Genomic DNA, 18,251 nt, shown 5'->3' on the forward strand with positions numbered 1-18,251 from the left:
TCAGGCATCTGCACTATACTACACGAACAGCCTGCAGTCGAACCGGTAGTGCCACAAAAAAAATGCATATACACAAAGCAGTGGGCTTTTACATATGTGAAATGTATGTAAACTGAAAGAAAAGGACAGAATAGACCAGACTTGGCTCGACAAGGATCCATTTGCTCCTATGAAGTAAAGAAGAGAAACAACATTTGAGAGTGTTGTGTTTTTGGCACTTGAAACAGCAGAGAAGAGTATAGGTCCTTTTTTTTTTTTTTTTTTTTTTTTGCTTTTGTATTTCAAATGCATGTGATGAAAATGTAATGTCTTAGCTCATAACACACATTTGTGTGTGTTCTACTCTGCTCTCAAAGTGAATTTTTGTTGTCTGCGAAGTGTAAATTCAGGCAGTGATGTCATTGAAGTAAATTTGTTGGTGCTTTTTTGCACTATTTACACCACCACCATCAAACTACAACACGCCCTTCTGAGAAGGAGCCTTTCGGATGTACATCAACTTGAAGAGGCAATTGCTAACCTCAACTCTGAGCAGATGCTCCCACCAGCTCACACAGCTGTGTAAGAAGGTGGATTATGATTTTTTTTTTTCCTGTTCTGTTTATTAGTCTAAAGTCTTGGGGAAAATACTATGGCACTGTAAAAGTCCTGAGAAACCTTTTTGTTTTTGTAAAACAAGGTGTCAAGAACACACGTTGCATCTGATTTATGCCTTTGCGCTTAAATGCTCCTTTTGAAGTGTCTTTTTCGTAAATTCAAATGGTAAATATATTTTTTTTCCACGCTGGTACAATAATTATGATAAGAAGTGGTGCTCGTGGGCATAAAGAGAAGGTTTCAAAGCAGTGCCATCTCCATGTGGTTTACTGGATAATGCTTTATCCACCATCTTCAGCTCTCATTCCACTGCTTTCTTGCCTGTGGCTACATTTCTGTCTCTGCATCAATTAGCACAGTGATTAATACAACAAGCAAGCAGTTTAGAGGTAATGGCACACAATTAACATCTCATTCCACTATAAAGGGTATGCTAAATACCCTAGCCACTGCTTTTTCTGCCTGGAATTGAAATAAGTGTTTGTCCTAATTCATATGCTATCTAATCTGAAGTGGGCCTGCTTTGTACAGCACTACACCATTAATCTAATTATAGCGAGCTGCAAATGAAGTACTGACTATCCAGAGAGGCTGAATAAAGTAGTGCCTTTGTCGTTTAGCTTGACGCTGCCACAATGCAGGATCACACTTCACGTGCCAATGCTGGAAATAAAGTGCCGACTGAATAATATCAAAACCTGTAGCTACATTTTTTTCTTCTAATTAAGACCACATTGCAAACACAACTGGGCGCATCCTTAAATAGAGCTGTAGATGTGCTGTCATGTGGTTTGCAAGGAAAAAGTCCTTGGAGTGCTGTTGGATTAAATGATGCATCCTGATTGACAGCTACCTTGAGACTTCGCTGATGGAGCTGTCAAAGCATTATGCCAACAGGCTGCTCCAGTGACTGCAGATGTACTGAGCTCCGACTTGCACAGATTTGTTTCATGTATATGTTTTTTTTCTTTCATATTCTCTTACCAAATAAAGGTTATTCAAGTCCACGGAATACACATAAATGTTAAGGTGCTATCATAGCGTATGCATACTATTACAAATCTGTTTGCACTGGCTATCAAAATGAATACCATTAAAAATGTAAAATATATTCATATACTGTGGATCAAATGATGGGGCATTTTTTTTTTTTTTTCATTAACAGATTACCACTGTACTCTCAGAAAATACTTCCAAAGAAAATCTTAACTGTTAGGATTTGGCAAGTGTTTAATGCTTTAAGTGTACGGATTGTTTTTAAATCCTGTGAAATTACAGTATTATTAATATAAGATGGGAACAGAAGTCAGCATGGATGCATCTGTTTGCATTTTAACAAATTACGTGGCAGGTTATCAGCAAGCTTTTGACACAATAAGAACAACTATCGTCGCTATGTGTTGACAAATCTAGTTTAATTCATAAAGAAATTCTATAACAAACGTTTCAACTAGAAGTTATATTAATGTCTTTCTCTCAACTCTCTTTTCACATTCTTATGCTTCCATTGAGTGTTTTCTAATATTTGATAAAGTAAATGACAATTCAAAGTACAGAAAAGCCTGCTATACATGTCATATAGCAACACTCAAGTTGCATAGCAGTGTATCCATTCCAGTTTTTACTGAAAGCTTACTTAGGTCATCCTAAGATTCAGTGACTTTCCTTGTACAGCAAAATCTGAAACTGCTCATACCGATGTGCAAGAATTTTTTTCTTTTATAATTTTTAGCTTTTGACTTTTAAAACATTTTACCGAAATTAATGCTGTGAAAATAAATTTTAAAGAACCCTACTACTGTGTGTGTGTGTGTGTGTATATATATATATATATATTATATATATATATATATATCTATATTATATTCTAAATATTCATATATATATCATATATTATATATCCATCTCGCGACTATTAATATTTTTGTATTGGTAAATTTAATTATTAAAAACAAGTCAATGCATTAAGGCAACTGCTGATTACCACGGGGACTGTTCAAAGTAGCACGGCTTCTCCCTGGTAAGGTAAGCGCACCAAACACTGCAGAAAATGTGGCGGGGCAGGGGGGGGTGAGTGACCACCCTCATACCACATTTGGTCACCAGTTGTTTTTTTTTTCTTTACTGTCTCTGTTTCATCTGTGAACAAAAGCTAACTGTGTGCTGAACAAGATCAAGGACTGCCTTTTCCTCTGCGGAAAAGTGGAAAAATAAACATAATATTATGCGATACCTTCTGTTACTTTCAACCACACATCTGCATTATTAAAATATTCAGCTTAGACCCAGCTGTTGGCTAAAGTGTTTTTTTCTCCCCCTCAGGAGTGTCTTCTTATTCTTACACCCCCATGGGAGAGAGCTGTGCATCAATGTCATAGTCTGCTAATATAAAAAAAAAAAAAAAGATTACGTACTGTAACTTAGCATAGACCTTGCGAAAACCTTGTTTAAGATTCAGAACACTTCAGTCTCATTACAATCAACATTTTACATTGGGAAGTTGAACAGGATTGTGTAAGTTAAAATGTTACACTACTACTAAAATCACTTGTTTTTAAAAGTAGACAAACTTTCAGAATATTTCATCATTGTATTTTGTGTTACAACACCGCTATAGTACACAGTAATTATATATATCTTGTAGTTAAGCCTGTAGTTAAGCCTTCTCTTTATATACTTTGTGTATATATACACTCAATCTCTTGTGTTGTGTGTGATTTGAAGCAGACACATTGTTGAAATTCATTCTCTTCAGTTAAGTATTAAGCAGGGATCAGGAAGGGGAAAAATATAACAGCGATAGAACAGACATGAGAACAAATCCATAAAATGTATTATTTATTTATGTAATTGTGTTTTTTTTAAATATTTTTTGTAATTAATGTTAATAAATTGATTGATAAAAAACCCCAAAAAACTGCTTAATCCTGAAACGTTGCGGCTTGAATTCAAAGTAATGCGGTACAGTAATATTATAATTTTAATATAGAACATACCCCAATGGAAATTTATAATTTCTAGAAATTTTGCAAAAACAAAGAATCTTTTGTAGCAAAAGTTTTGATTTTGTGGATGAGGAAAAATGTTACAAGAAATAGATGTGTACCATTATTTAAACTCCAAAAATGCTAATTCAGAAGTATTAATTCCCTTTGATGATAGTATTGTTTACAATGTGCAAGAAATTTCAGTATGATAACACTATGTAACACAATTTTTGTTCCTGGGTAGTAAGTGTTATTTCCTAATTGCTTATGCCTCAAAAGTGTAGAAAATGGCTATTGTTCCCCACAAACTTTGCTTTTGTGACCAGGACAGTGATATTTCAAAATATCACTATTTCCAATGGGAAAATGGGCAAATGTGTGTCTTTTCGTTCACATAAAGTCAGAAAAAAAACAACATATGAATCCAAATTAACATGTAATTATACTAAAGTAATACAAAGATGACTACAAAAGATTTAGAAGTGAGTAGTTTTTCGAGATTTCGAGAAATCTCGAAAATCTATTCACTTCTAAATCTACTTACTTTATAAATACATGTTATAAATACATGTTAATTTGGATTCATATGTTGTTTTTTTCTGACTTTATGTGAACGAAAAGACACACATTTGCCCATTTTCCCATTGGAAATAGTGATATTTTGAAATATCACTGTACTGGTCACAAAAGCAAAGTTTGTGGGGAATAATAGCCATGTTCTATACTTTTGAGGCATAAGAAATTAGGAAATAACACTTAATACCCAGGAACAATTTTTTTTTTTTTTTGTTTTTTTTTGTTACACAGTGTAATGCAGAATAATTCTAGAAAATAGAAAATGCTGGATTGTAGGTGAACATTCTTAGACCGTATAAAAGGGTTAGGCATAGGATGATTGCTGTCATTACCAAAAACTCAATATGTAGAAAAAATAAAGAGCAATCTGAAGACCTTAGGCAGAAAATGATTTATTGCCATAAAGCTGGAGAAGATACAAAAGATTTCCAAGCATTTGAGTATCCAAAGTTCAACTATTGTTTCTATTCTATTATCAATAAGTACAAGAAGGTTATTTCACCAAGAAGTGAACTGGCTGCAAATGGGACTGGGGTTTCCATTTCAACCAGAGGTCAAGTATTGCATTGTGAAGGTCTCTGATTGCAGACCAAGGAAAAAGCCACTCTTAGGAAAACGTCACAAGGACAGTCGCTTAAAGTTTGGTAACCGGCACTTGAATGATGGATATGAGTTCTGGTTATAGGTTTTGTGGAGTGATTATACAACAATCGAGCTATTTGGTCACGCTGATAGTTTGGAGAAAGTCTGGTGAGCCATACAAAGAACACCATACCTACTGTCAAGCATAGAGGTGGTAATATCCTTCTGTGGGGCTGTTTTTTCTGTAATGGCACAGGAAATTTAGTTCCAATTCATGGTAAAATGGATTGCATAGCAATAGCGTAGCATACCAACCAAAAGATACTGGTCAATCATCTGAAACCCTCCACTATAAAACTTGTTTTAAAGCTCAACACAATGACGATCCACAGCACATGTCAAAATCTACTTCAAAATGGTTAAAGAAGAACAAAATCAAGGTCCTAGTCAAAGTCCCGATCTAAATCCGATTGAGAATCATTGGTATAAGTTGAAGAAGGCTGTGCACAAGAGAAGTCCTTGGAATTTGAATAAAATTGAACACTTTTGTGTTGAATAATGGTAAAAAATCACTAAAGAATCATGCCATATATGTATATAATTGGTATTGGCACCCTGTGGTTTCAGACACACAGTGACTCGTACATATACTGTACTAGTTAATTACTTTAAATGAGCTTTCAACAACAATACACTTTTACAATTAGTTCCAAAAAAAAAAAAAAATAATGATCCCAGCAATATCTGTATTGTTTAGTAATAATACGTATGTTGAAGGAATATACACTATGCAGATAATGTGTTTGGTATTTGGCATGACCAGATTTACCACAATGTATAGATAATGTTGTCTTTTATAAAAGGTGCAGTGTTTATAGGAACAAGTACTTGATATTATTTTGAACGCTTTTAACATTACAATGTTGTATGTGAGTATTGTTTATTTCAACTTAATACTGGGATCCCTTTCCAATAACAACCCTTAAATACTATATAACATCATATGTATCTCCAGTACTAAAAAATAAATATTGCTTACTCTCAATTTTAGAGTAGAGAAATGATAGGACTAATTTACTAAAAACTGAGCAACACAAATAGTATGCAATTAAATGTACAATATATGCAAGAATAACTGGCGTGTGAATATGTAGTAACACTATCATTTGTATATAGTGTATTATGTATATTTATCTAATTTAACATTGCGAACATTTAAATTATTTATTGATAATTCATCTTCGTACTTACTCTACATTTGTACATTAACTGTAAATATGATGAAAATTGTCATACCCTGAACAAGCTTTTTGCAGAAGACTGGTGGGTATATTTTGCCTCGGATTCTCGTATATTACTTGTCTTAATATGATACATTGATCAAACATGATTCTGACTCCACCATCTACAAAGGCACATTTCTTTATTTTTTAAAGGCACTATAGAATCCCAACAGGACAATGCCCAGTAGAGCTCTGTTCTAATTGGATAGGCTTGCCCGCTAGTACAGTATTCCTGTAGGGCTGTGTTAAATCGTCTTTTAATCCGATAAGGAACGATATTGCAGTAGTCCAGCAGGGCCAGTCTTGGTAACGCTGCATTCTAATGTTGCTGTATCCTGTAGTGCAGTATTTCAATAAGGCTGTGTTTGTAAATGACGTATTCTAATTGTGCCAGTCCCGACTGTGCAGCTTTCCAGTTCACCCCACTCCAGCCTGCCTCCAGGTTGTTTGTCCCCCTCTAGGATAGCCGAAAAACATATTAACATTCTGCATGCACCATGGTGTGGATAAAGTCATTTGTACTGTACTATGCCCACTAATTTCAGTATTCAAATAGGGGACACATTATGGGAGCTAATTCAGAATACAATGGCAGCACAATCTAGTGTAATTATACATTCTTCACTTCCTTCAGTGCTTAATGCTCTGCAATAAGTGTACAATTATCTTTGGTAGATATTCTGCACAAATAGCCTGTTTGTTGGATTGTGTGAGGAGTGTGTGCTTTAAGCATTTGCTTCTCCAGCTCGTGATTTAGAAGAATTTAATACAAGCAGAAGGCTTTCATTTCCTTAAGAGATTTAATACTCATGTTCTGATTGCAAAATATGTACTCCAGCGTAACAACGTGCACAAGCTGCGCCTGCCGTATGAGAACTGCCACATCAATCTATTTTCTTCAAAGATTATGTTATTTTCTCAAGAAAATGAAAAAAGGTAGTTTGTACTGGGTGTTTTGGATCTGCTTTTCATGAAAACCATAGAGGGTTTAGTACCTTTTCACTTTCTGGGAAGGCTTGTAATAGTTGGTTTGATTTAGAATTGTTTAACGATTCAGATTTATTGATTTTTCAATAGAACATTTCTGACATTTTTTTAAAGCTTGAACATTTATTCTTGCTGACACATAATTTGATGGAACAAACAAATGTAATTATTTGCTATAAAAATAGCTTAAAATGGTGTGCTTTTTGTAAATAAAAAAAGGGCTTTTTTTTTTTTTTTTTTTTTTAAATCATAAATCATTGTATCTATTAATGAACTACCCCATCACCTTCAGCATGTCACTTATAGCATCTGAGGAGTAGGGTTTTTAATTTGATCTTTAATATTTCTTAGCAAGGAGTGGTTGTGGCACTGTATGAATAATTCACTATATTTACCTGCTCTTTTTTCTGCCCTGTTATGTTTGTTTATGTTATCTGACAAAACAACAAAAAAAAAAAAAAAAACAGACATATATTGCCATCTGCTGGGTTTCTAGTTTTACTGCACTGTGGCCAAATGCACTGTACAATTTTTCATTTTGTATTTTTTTAAATTTTATTTATTTTTCCGGGACAGATGCATCTCATTTACAAGAAGATCTTGGCAAGAAATAACATTTATAAAATCAATGGCAAAAATGGACAAATCATTCAAAGAGGACAAAAATTGTTAAAAACAATTAAAAAAAAACAGTAATACAAAGTAAAAGCATAAAAAAGTCAAACAATTCCAATTAACATGATTGTGAATTTGCAACCCTGTTCAGATTTAAAATAGGCATTGCAAGAGGCCATTTTTATGTTCAAAGGCAGTGAATTCCAGAGATGCTTGATATAGCAAGGCACATTGGCCCATAGTAGCTCTCAATGAGAGCTAGTCTCACTTATATTAATAATTGTATTTTTTTATAATCATTATGGTGGTGATTTATTATTATAATGACAATAATACAAATAATACCGGCAATAAGACAGATGATATTTCTAAGGTTAGGCAGAAGACATATCTTGTTGATCAGTCTTCTATAATGTAGTTTTGTGGCTTCACTATTTTATCTTAGTGTCATGGGATATATATATGTAGGATGCTTTGAAAGCGTAATTTCTATGGAATGATAGGGTAATAATGATGCACGTACATAAATAACTATCACACTCATAATCTCTGTCCTTTGAGGTGTATCCCACTCCATGTTGTACAGTATACATTTCATTCCTAGGAACGTACCGTGACCGTGCAGCATGAGGGATAAAATGCTATATCCCAGCTGCAAGGAATTGTTATCTTAAAAAGAAAAAAAAAGTAAAAATAAAACAATCCTGCTGTGAAATCCCTAAAAAGAAAAATGTAATGTAGTATTTTCATGGATTAAACGTTTTATTTGGTTAATATTTCATATTTTATTTTAAATACACGTTCTTTGTTTTATGTTGACAATAAAAAATACAAAAATGTGTTTGTTTCGTTCAGTATAAAGTCCAGGTGCTGAGCAAACTGGCAGCCGAGCTGAGCAGACACATGCCAGAAAAAGTACCGGAGGACACCAGCAGCATCCTGAGATCACCAATGCCTGGCACAGTGGTGACCGTCTCTGTTAAACCTGGGGATGAGGTAAGAATTACTACTATCTCTCATAATGATGGGAATCAAACAAAGCTTTGACACTCTGTTTGATAAAATATGGTATCATGGTCCACTAGATAAGATTTGTGTTTCAAAAAGACTAAACTAAAAAATAAAATATCTATTCCCTGGCGTGTTTGATTTAATTGTATTGGTGCGATAGTGATATTCTTTCTTGTTCAGAATTAAACTAAAACACATTACTATCTGTAGTTGGGAAAATAATCATGATACAATTTTCTTAGTATTTTAAACAAAAAGTGTTCTTTTATTCAGCTTCATCTATTATTGCTCAGGCTACCAGACTACTTCCAAGTTGTTCAAACAGCCGCAAAAGTACACAATTTCAAATGAGTGTCTGAATAATGTTCTTTATCGGTTGTAATAGCCCTGGCTGTTGAAAGAGGGCCATTATAATTTCACGGCTGAGTTGTTGTGAAGGAACAGTGCACTTTTTAAAAGGCAGTGTCAACTTTACTTAAATGTACCTGCATTCTGCTTTTCACTGTTTGAAACGTATGCTTAAATGAATGTTTAAAGACTAGGATAGCCTTTCACATGCTATTAAGGAAGATTATCAGTAAGCTGTGCTTGTTTTCAAAGGGGAATAGTAATTTGTCATTTTAAAGAATGGATAGCAGAATAGTAAAATGAAAGAATAAAGCAAGTTCCAGTTTAATTGGAAAAGCTTTTATTTAAACTAGCAATAGCTGTATTCTTTATTGTCTGTCTATCTGTCTGTCTATCTATCTATCTATCTATCTATATATATATATATATAAATCTAATATATATATATATATTTAGGAGCACAGAAGTGATATTTGCAGGTTTTTTAAAATGTATTCACTTTTTTATTTATTTATTTATTTATTTTTTAAAGAATATGATTATTTAGGCCCACATGTGATAGTAATAGACACACACAAGCAGGAAATGTACACATCCTAAAAATAAAGTATTTGATGTACTGCCAGATAACACTTGAATAGAAACTGCTCTAACATGTTATTATACTTTTAAAGAGTTGATTTGAAAGTATTTGTCATGAAGTTGTTTCATTTTACATATGAACAGTTGGATAAATCTGTTTTTACACATTTGTGTTGTTTACGATACGTTAGTGCTGTCTATAGCTGTATTCTGAGGTTTTGATAAGCACTGTATTTGCAGGATAAGGTTTTGAATTTCATAATAAGAAAGGGGAGTGAAGTCAGTGCAGTAGCAGTTGTGGGATAATACTTATACAGTTAAAAGAAAAACCTTAATCCATGAGTAGTAGGCTGGGGTGAAGTCCAGGTTGTTGTTTTTTTAAGTGTGTGCTCTTTCCTTCTGCAGCTGTTTGCTGTATTCTTTTAGTAGCCGAACATTTGAACAGCATATTATGTGATCCTCTGACCTTAGGTTGTCAGTTTTAATTGTGTGGCTTTAATTACAAAAACACATTTACGGTGTTGAAAGGGACTAAAGTTAAATCCTTCCTCTCCAGCACTAAAACTTGTGAATTAGAATGGAAACAGTGTAGTATCAGCTATCTGGGTTAAATATGTGCTAGGCTGGTCTGGACTTAGATGGCGTGTTTTGCCTGTCCATCAGGACTGGTTTGCCCAAGTTCAGCTGTTCACAAAGGGAAAAGTAATTTTTAACAAACGCTGCTCTGCTGTGCAGTAGCAACCACATTCTCCAGCATTTTATTTTTTGATTTGTTTAGCACTTCTTTTAGTTTCCTATTGAAACAGCCCTTACAGTACCCCCTTTTCAAGTTAATAATTTAATGGTCCATGAAAATAATACAGCTGAGAAGTGATGAAACTGAGACTTTCTTAATCCAGTTTTTTTTTTGGTTTTGTTTTAGTTTTTTAGTTTTTTTTTTTTTTAAAAAAAGCATCCTTGCGGCCGGGGCATCAGAGTGTACATTTTCACTGGACCAGAATGTTGTTGCTCTGTCTTTTGGTTTCACTTAAGAGTTTGAAATACTGTTAAGATTTAGTTATCCATATCCTTGTGTCCATAGCTTCATGCTGAAAAAAAGTAAGTTTGATTTTTTTATTTTTTTATTTATTTATTTTTTTCTGACTGGAACAATATTCATTCTTAAAATATGATTGAATAAATAAATGCAGCGCATCAATAAATAAACACGAGATATTCTTTCACAAAAGCTATTACCCCATTTGTTCCTGCATTAAACTAAATGAATTGACTATTGGGGGAAATTGTTTTGGGGATTCAGTGCAATGGTGTAGTATGAAAAATAGACAAAGACTTTATACAAGAAAAATTACATAGTTTGGAATGTGGTAACACCATCATGACGAATTATTATATATTAATACTTATATCTTTGGGAATATTAAATACTTAATAGTTTGGAATATACCGCCCATATACTATATACTATTACTATATATATTATATTTGGGGGGGGGGGGGGGGGTATATATATATTATATTTGGGGGGGGGGGGGGGGGGGGCGGGCTAGATGAATTACTGGGGGGGGGGGGGGGGGGGGAGGGGGTTAAAATAAAACATCATTAAAACTCTTAAGCATAGCCACCATGGGTTTTTGCCTTACGTGAACAAAATGCACCTTTTTTGACAATGTCTGGAAGGATTTTTTTTATTTTTTTGTGTGTGTGTGTGTATGGCCAAACATAATCCACAAACAAAACAGCATTTTATCCACTTGGACCAGAGCCCACGCACTCACCTGTAGGGACTATTTGTTTATTTTGTGTATGTGTGTATGTATGCATGCATATATATATATATATATTATATATATATATATATATATATATATATATATATATATATATATATATATAGTTTATATTGTTTAAAACAAATTTTGTTATATATAATATAATAAACGTTGGTACAACAAATTTTTGTTAACAATATATATATATATATATATATATATTATAATAATTAATAATGGTACCAACGATTATAATATTGTTATAACTAACCTGACAGGGTACAAAGATAAAAATTAGTTTTGTAAACAATTTTAAATAAAACATGAATATTCATGTTTTATTTTAAAAAAAACAAACAAACTGTGGGTTGAATGAAAAAAAGAAATGAAGAGATATAAAAACTGCTTATATATTGTATTCATTGACTATCCTAATGTAGGGATCACAAAACTAACCACATTAAAACCTAGACCATAAAAAAAAAAGAAAAGAAAACTGTCGATGCAGCATAGAATATTTCGGGAACAATTAACCATCTAACTGTGATTGAAACTCTACTGGAAAAAAAAATACACTATCAGAGGTTTTTTGTTACAGAATGAGTTTCAAGATCTCTGGTGTATTCATGAAACTTTTGGCGTGTTATATTTTCAGAAGCATTCCTTTTTAGAAACTGCAGGGGACTCGCACAATTAAGCTGGCAACAAAATGCTATTTTTTTTTCTCTGTGTGCCTAACATACATGCCATAGCGTTTTCTTTTTATGATGAATTGACTGCACTGAAGATACAAGCCCTCCATTTCCCTTCAAAGTACATAAGGGATGCCCAATTACACCCCGCTCCCTTTCAACGATTGTGCACTGCAGTGAGGAAGTGCTGCAGTTCATTGTAGCAGCGGCTACCTGCCTACTGAGCTGTTGTGTAGTGAGAGAAGCTCAATGCAACACCTGGTACCCTGGCGAGGGTCTGGCTTCTCTGAGAAATAACCAGGGCCAGCCAGTGACAATTGTGAGTTTGTGGTGTGGCAGTGATTGTCTTATTGCAGCCGGCTCAGCTGAAGGGATTATAAGATGTAAAACAAGAATCTCTTCTTTTTATTTCACATCTAGACTAGAAAGAAGTAGAAAACAAAAAACAGTTTCAGGCATTGTTAGAAAAGTTTACCCTCTGCTTGGTACTAAGACTAAGAGTGCAAGTGCTCTTTCATAGATTTTAAAAGAAAAAAAAACTGTGTTCTAGGGTTGTTTATAGTTTAGGTTGAACGTTATTCGTTATTGTGTGCATGTGTGTAATAGACGTTTAAAAGTTAGTGTTACCATTGTCAAAAAGAAAACAGCATGTCAAATATAGATTTAACCCCAGTGTTCATAGAACAGTATAAGGATTTTTTATTTTTTCATTATTAATGTTTATTCAAAATCTATTCCAGATGCACACACATTGTACGTATGTGTTTGTACACCAATATACTGTATTCATTTGTAAGTCATGGAGGGCTTCTAATGATACATTTTCTAACTGGTTACAAGTGTATGCTTTATTCACAAACATTTAAGAAATGAAACCCAACCTAACCCCCCCCACCACCACCACTGTGGACCAGACTCCTCTCCCTCCTTTTGAGAAGCATAGTGACTAATGCGATCTAAAGGAGTCTGAGGTACTGGCTTAGCGGATCCTTTGTGTCTTCAATGAAACTCTTTCTAAACTAGTTATCCAACTCGTTTTTTTTTTCCCTCACTTTTCTACTTTTCTTTATATTTAGTGCTCATTAGAGTTGTCTAATTGACAGCACTGGATAATATAATACAACAGGCTGAAATAGCAAAAGCCCAAGTGTTCCTTTGTGCCTGAACACAGTCTTCAGGAAACCTGTGTCCCAGTTATTCAACTTTTTCTTTTTTCTTGTATATAATGTTTGTGAAAAGGGCCACAGTGACAGCAATGGCAACCTGGGTCAGTGTTTATACTCAGAGCAGGTAGCCACAGGGCATGCATCCCACCACACTACTACCACCCAGCGGTGATCCACTCTGCTATGGAGAGAGGGAGCGGCAAAGCTGAAGCCACTCAAATTCCGTCTCATGGAAATTACTCTTTGTCACCTAGAGGTCACATGCTCACTAATTCACCTGAGCTGTAATCTAGGTGGTTTATTACCAAAAATTACAACCCAAACGTGTAAAATGTAAATCAAATTAAAAAAAGTTGCCACTTACACCAAAGGAAAGACTTTTGTGTGTTTGTATAATTGAATAAACAGATGAGCTCTCAAACTGCTATTCCTTTTACCGTGATTAACACAGCAACAACACAACCAAAACATGGTGATACAATGTAAATGCATAGATCAGTCTATGTCATTCTCATTTGCTTTTAACAGAATAGAAAGGGACTGTCCAGGAAACAATAACAGTGAATGAAGTTGTTGTTGTTATTAAAGAAATAAACTCTACATTTCAGTTACATCATGGTGATTTAAATTATACAAAGTATACAGAGATTGTTTTATTGATTCATAATAGAGAAACAAAGGTTTGGAACAGGGGCAGTATTCTGTAATAAGGGCAAAGGATTAGCCAAGAGATCTTTGGTTTGTATCCCAGCTACTGTCAGACAGATTGCATTTAAAAGAGGCTTGCTCTATGGAAAAATGTATCCCCATTAGTTACTGTAAGGAGAGGTATTGTTTGTCTCTTTGTTGTCTCGTGTGTTTGGCTGTTTTGTTTGTTTGTTGTCTCATCAGCCTGTGTAACTGTCAGGGATGGTGCTACACTCTGCTAGAATCAAGACTTCACATCTTGGTGGAGCTGGTGAGGCCAAATAAATTACACAAATAAAATACAGTACATACTGTGTAGATTGAAATACAAGCATAGCACTCTGCTCCTAAGTAACACAAAACAGACCCTGAAAAATATTTCTTGCCAAGGGATAATTTTAATTTAGAAAAACAATTCTAGAAAATAAACAGTAACTTTAGATGTACAGGTTCGACAGCCCCTACAGGAGATATCAAGTATTGCAGTGCTAATTTATACAGTGTTAAACTGTCATTTTTTATATTTGTTTTACTGTCATTTTTCATATTTGTTTTTAACAGAATCTCAAACCCTATTAAAAAAAAACAGAGGCATGTTGGTGAGAGGCTTGTCTCATTGCAACTTTGATGAAGGTACAGAAAACATGAAAATGTTCATTTACAAGCTGTTTAAGGTTCGTTCGAGATAAACTGCCTGGCATTTTACCTCTGTTTAATTTCTCTTTAAATCAGCCTTTTACCAGACTGAGACTGAAATACATTTAAATATTGTAAGGGCATTTATTTTTGTTTTTCTAACAACTAAACCAAATGCTGAGATCTTCATTTCCTTAAATGGTTTGATATACAAACAGCCATAAACGTGAATATAAAAATAAACATTGAATTGAACTTGGCATGAGGTTCGTGCCTAATTGCTTAGTTAATGTATTTTTCTTTAGGCAAATTTCACCCAGGTCTAGTAAACCTGGAGAAAAAAAAGGGAGACTAAAAAGCCTAATTAAAGGATTTTCACTTTGTAGAGCAATCAGCAGGGTTCAGAATGATTCTCCTTCTTGGGTAGCTGCACTGCGGCAGAAGGTGATAGTGTGGTGGACCTCTGTCACCCCTCAGAGCCTTCTGTTAAATTTGGCAGAAAAACACTGGCCCAAAGAAAGAACAAAGGAAGGACTTTGCCATAGAAATAAATAACGATTCCCGAAGAATGACTTAATTTGTTCTAATCTACAGAACGATTTGGTGCTTACTCTAGCAATGAAACATTTGAACAGGCAGGAAACGGTTTTGCTTTAATTGCCTGAATCATTCGGAAGTTCTTCACGTGCTGCCTCTATGCAGCAGATGCTGTGCATTAATTGGCCTGTGCAGGCCTGACCCAGGGTTCCTTACAGAGGGTTTAAGTAGCTTATTTATTATGTGGTATAACCTGGCGCCCATGATGTGAGCTTGCAAGTGTTGTGTTTCACGATCTGCAGTTTCTCATGTCATGTGGGCTTCAAACCTGTGTTTCTCGTGTAAAAGACTAGCAGCAGGTAAGCTCTAAATACCATCCATCAGGCCCTAATTTTTTTCATCCGGATACTCCAATGACTGATGAACCTGTCTTTTGTATGAATGTTTAGCACTGTGGAAAGCCATATGCCACTGGCACCGATTCCTATGCAGCCTTCACTGTTCTGGAGATGAGCATAAATAAATTAAAAAAAAAAAAAACAGTTCCCTTTGTGCCTGGCATTTATAGCCATAGATCACTATTTACTGTACAAGAATACCTCGCTCATTGCAATCGAAACACAAAGCTTATTCCTTTCTGTTCTGGAAGGTAACAGTACTTGCTAAGGGAGTGCTGATGTATTTATCCATCTGTTCCAAGCAGACCACAGCCCAGTGAAGGGCCCACCACCTTATGGGAAGACCACAGCTGTTACTGTAAACCATGTCCAGTAACTGTATCACCCTATTTTGCCTCTTCAAAGGATGAAATTAAGAAGTCGGGCACTGTGCAGTCAGGCTTTGCATCTGCAATTTCAGACCTTTAAGTCATTGTTCATGCTTAACAGAAATGAATAATGGGCACATTAACTGGTGCTGGTTAATAAATTCCCATTTCAATGCAGCATACCTTCTGTAAAATCATGCTTGATTCAGTTTGTTTTTTATGAAACAAGTCAGAGGAGTCTGAAACTGTTTATTTGTTTTTATTCCTCCATCCAAAGGACTGACGTGTGAAGATATTCCAGTTATAAGTAAGCAGTTGAATTCCTCTTTATATAAGATATTAGGTATCTATCATTGAATTATATATATATATATATATATATATATATATATATATATATATATATATATATATATATATATCGTGCACTTGACAAATTTGGTGTGTAAATATGTTTGAATGTTCAAGACTTTGTGGACTGAGATTCAGTTATGTTCATCATAAAAAAGACTTGCTTTTATGTAGAAAGATCTGTCTTTTAATTGTATGCAATATGATACTTTGAGGTCATTAGAATTGCATAGCATCAATCCCCTTAAAGATTTTAAGAAAAAACATATTCTCAAGGGAATGTATTCACTCTGAAAATAAATAGAGTTTGGTAGATTTCCATATTATTTATAACTTGATTTAATTGCATTTCGAAGACTTGCCAGTAAAACTGTAAAATTGGCAGCGAATATCCATGATAATCATTTTGCTGACCATGGCAAGCAGCTGGCTTTGCTTTGGATTTTTATTTCCCATCACTCACAATTAATCATGGGTCGAAGATGTTTGAAAGACTGCAGAATGTGGCAAACTAGCATGTGACAGTCAGGCCTCCTTAAAATGCCAAGATCTGTGGATTAAATGGGCCAAGTTTTCCTTCAAGCTAACTCATTTTGGTGTCAAGCAAGCTGCTGCCTAATGAGTGCCAGTTTGATAATCAGATGCGAATGTGAACCCTGACCCCATGTCAAAGGAGAGGATGCAGTAAGCTGGATGAAAGATACTGATTTAAAATTTTCAAAATGTACATCAATTAGATTCTGGGTGGAGAAGTACATCACAGCCGATTAAAATTAATCAAAGAGGCTTAAAGGGCTTATAACCATTTTATAAGACAAACACTGAAGACATCTTGTCATAATCGTTAAGTGTTTATCACATGTTTTACAAAATCATTAGTAAAATAGGATCCCATGGTTCATTGTGCAATACAACACAAGAATGTGTAACTGATGCAAATCAAGAAACAGTATTTGCTTTGTGCAGTTCAACTAACCAGTATCTCAAATGGGGTGAGGTGCAGAAAATTATTGAAATGTAGTCAGCTGTTAGACTTGAAGGGAAGGTATTATTGTAGTGCAATTTTTAAACTTTTAAAGTAGTACTTAGTAAGCTTCCTAATTGGACAGAAATTAAACTGGCCTCCAAGGTGCCTTTTTATTCAGGTTCATGTAGCTTGTTGCTTTGTTTAATGTAGAGCAGGGTAGGCTGTCCCCATTTCCCACTGTGGTCAAGTTCAAGATGGAGTATGGATTACCAGCTGTATTATTCATTGCTGGAACTTAAAACCAATGTAGTGTGAAGTCCCAGTGAAAAGCATTTTATTCTTTAGGTTACAGTAATGTTCAAGACACAAGTGGTGTTTGGGCCATTTCCCATAGGCACATTTCATTTAATATAATGTTAAAGTGTTGAATTACAGAGAACTATTGTAAAAATCATTAATAACTCTTCAACCTTTTGACTGTTTGCTTATACTGCAGGTGGCAGAGGGACAAGAAATATGTGTGATTGAAGCAATGAAAATGCAGAATAGCATGACTGCTGCCAAAGCTGCCAAGGTATTTCTTATGGATGTGCTAATGGTATTTTAACATGGAAGAATTCTGATTTATACATTATACACAATGTCATTATGTATTGCACACATATGGTACATTATTTCTAATTACTTGATTTTATATCAATAAATCGTTAAAAGAGGTTAAGGAAATTGCAGAGAGACTATACAATAAAGGCATTATATCAAAAGAATTAAAACAAGTACATGCAGCCACATAATGCAAGAACAGGCCTAGCAAGAGGAAATCCTAAAATGCACGAAGAAAATCACCCTATGAGAATGAGAGTCAGCACGATTGATAATCCAACACACATACACACATAATAGCAGGAGATCAATTTAGGTCACACGTTGAGAAATTACCAAGCTAATTTTTAAAAAGACTCAAATCACTAAAGCACAACCTTTCAGAGAATACAATTTTATTTTGCATGGATGTAAAATCCTTGTACCCAAGTGTCCCTCGTAAAGAAACTTTAGAAGCTTGTCAAAGCACTAGATAATAGACTAGATAAATCAATACCCACAGCAGA

General features: G+C 34.5%; 1 protein-coding gene across 5 annotated transcripts in view; it reads left to right on the forward strand.

Annotated features, from left to right (window-relative positions):
- LOC121327468 (propionyl-CoA carboxylase alpha chain, mitochondrial-like) overlaps positions 1 to 18,251 on the forward strand; it is a 182,898-nt gene that overhangs the window by 139,975 nt on the left and 24,672 nt on the right. For 4 of the 5 annotated variants that reach the window (XR_005951575.1, XM_041271533.1, XM_041271535.1 and 1 more), the window contains exon 22: positions 8,483 to 8,623. Coding sequence is in view for 4 of the 5 variants with exons in the window: in XM_041271533.1 (XP_041127467.1) it covers positions 8,483 to 8,623 (141 nt within the window). In the remaining variant the exon portion in view is untranslated. Of the gene's footprint in view, positions 1 to 8,482; positions 8,624 to 17,638; positions 17,717 to 18,251 lie in introns of all 5 variants that reach the window. The other variant, XM_041271534.1, reaches the window with a different exon arrangement.

The sequence above is a fragment of the Polyodon spathula genome, chromosome 15, assembly GCF_017654505.1.
Source record: "Polyodon spathula isolate WHYD16114869_AA chromosome 15, ASM1765450v1, whole genome shotgun sequence".
NCBI classification, from domain to species: Eukaryota; Metazoa; Chordata; class Actinopteri; order Acipenseriformes; family Polyodontidae; genus Polyodon; species Polyodon spathula.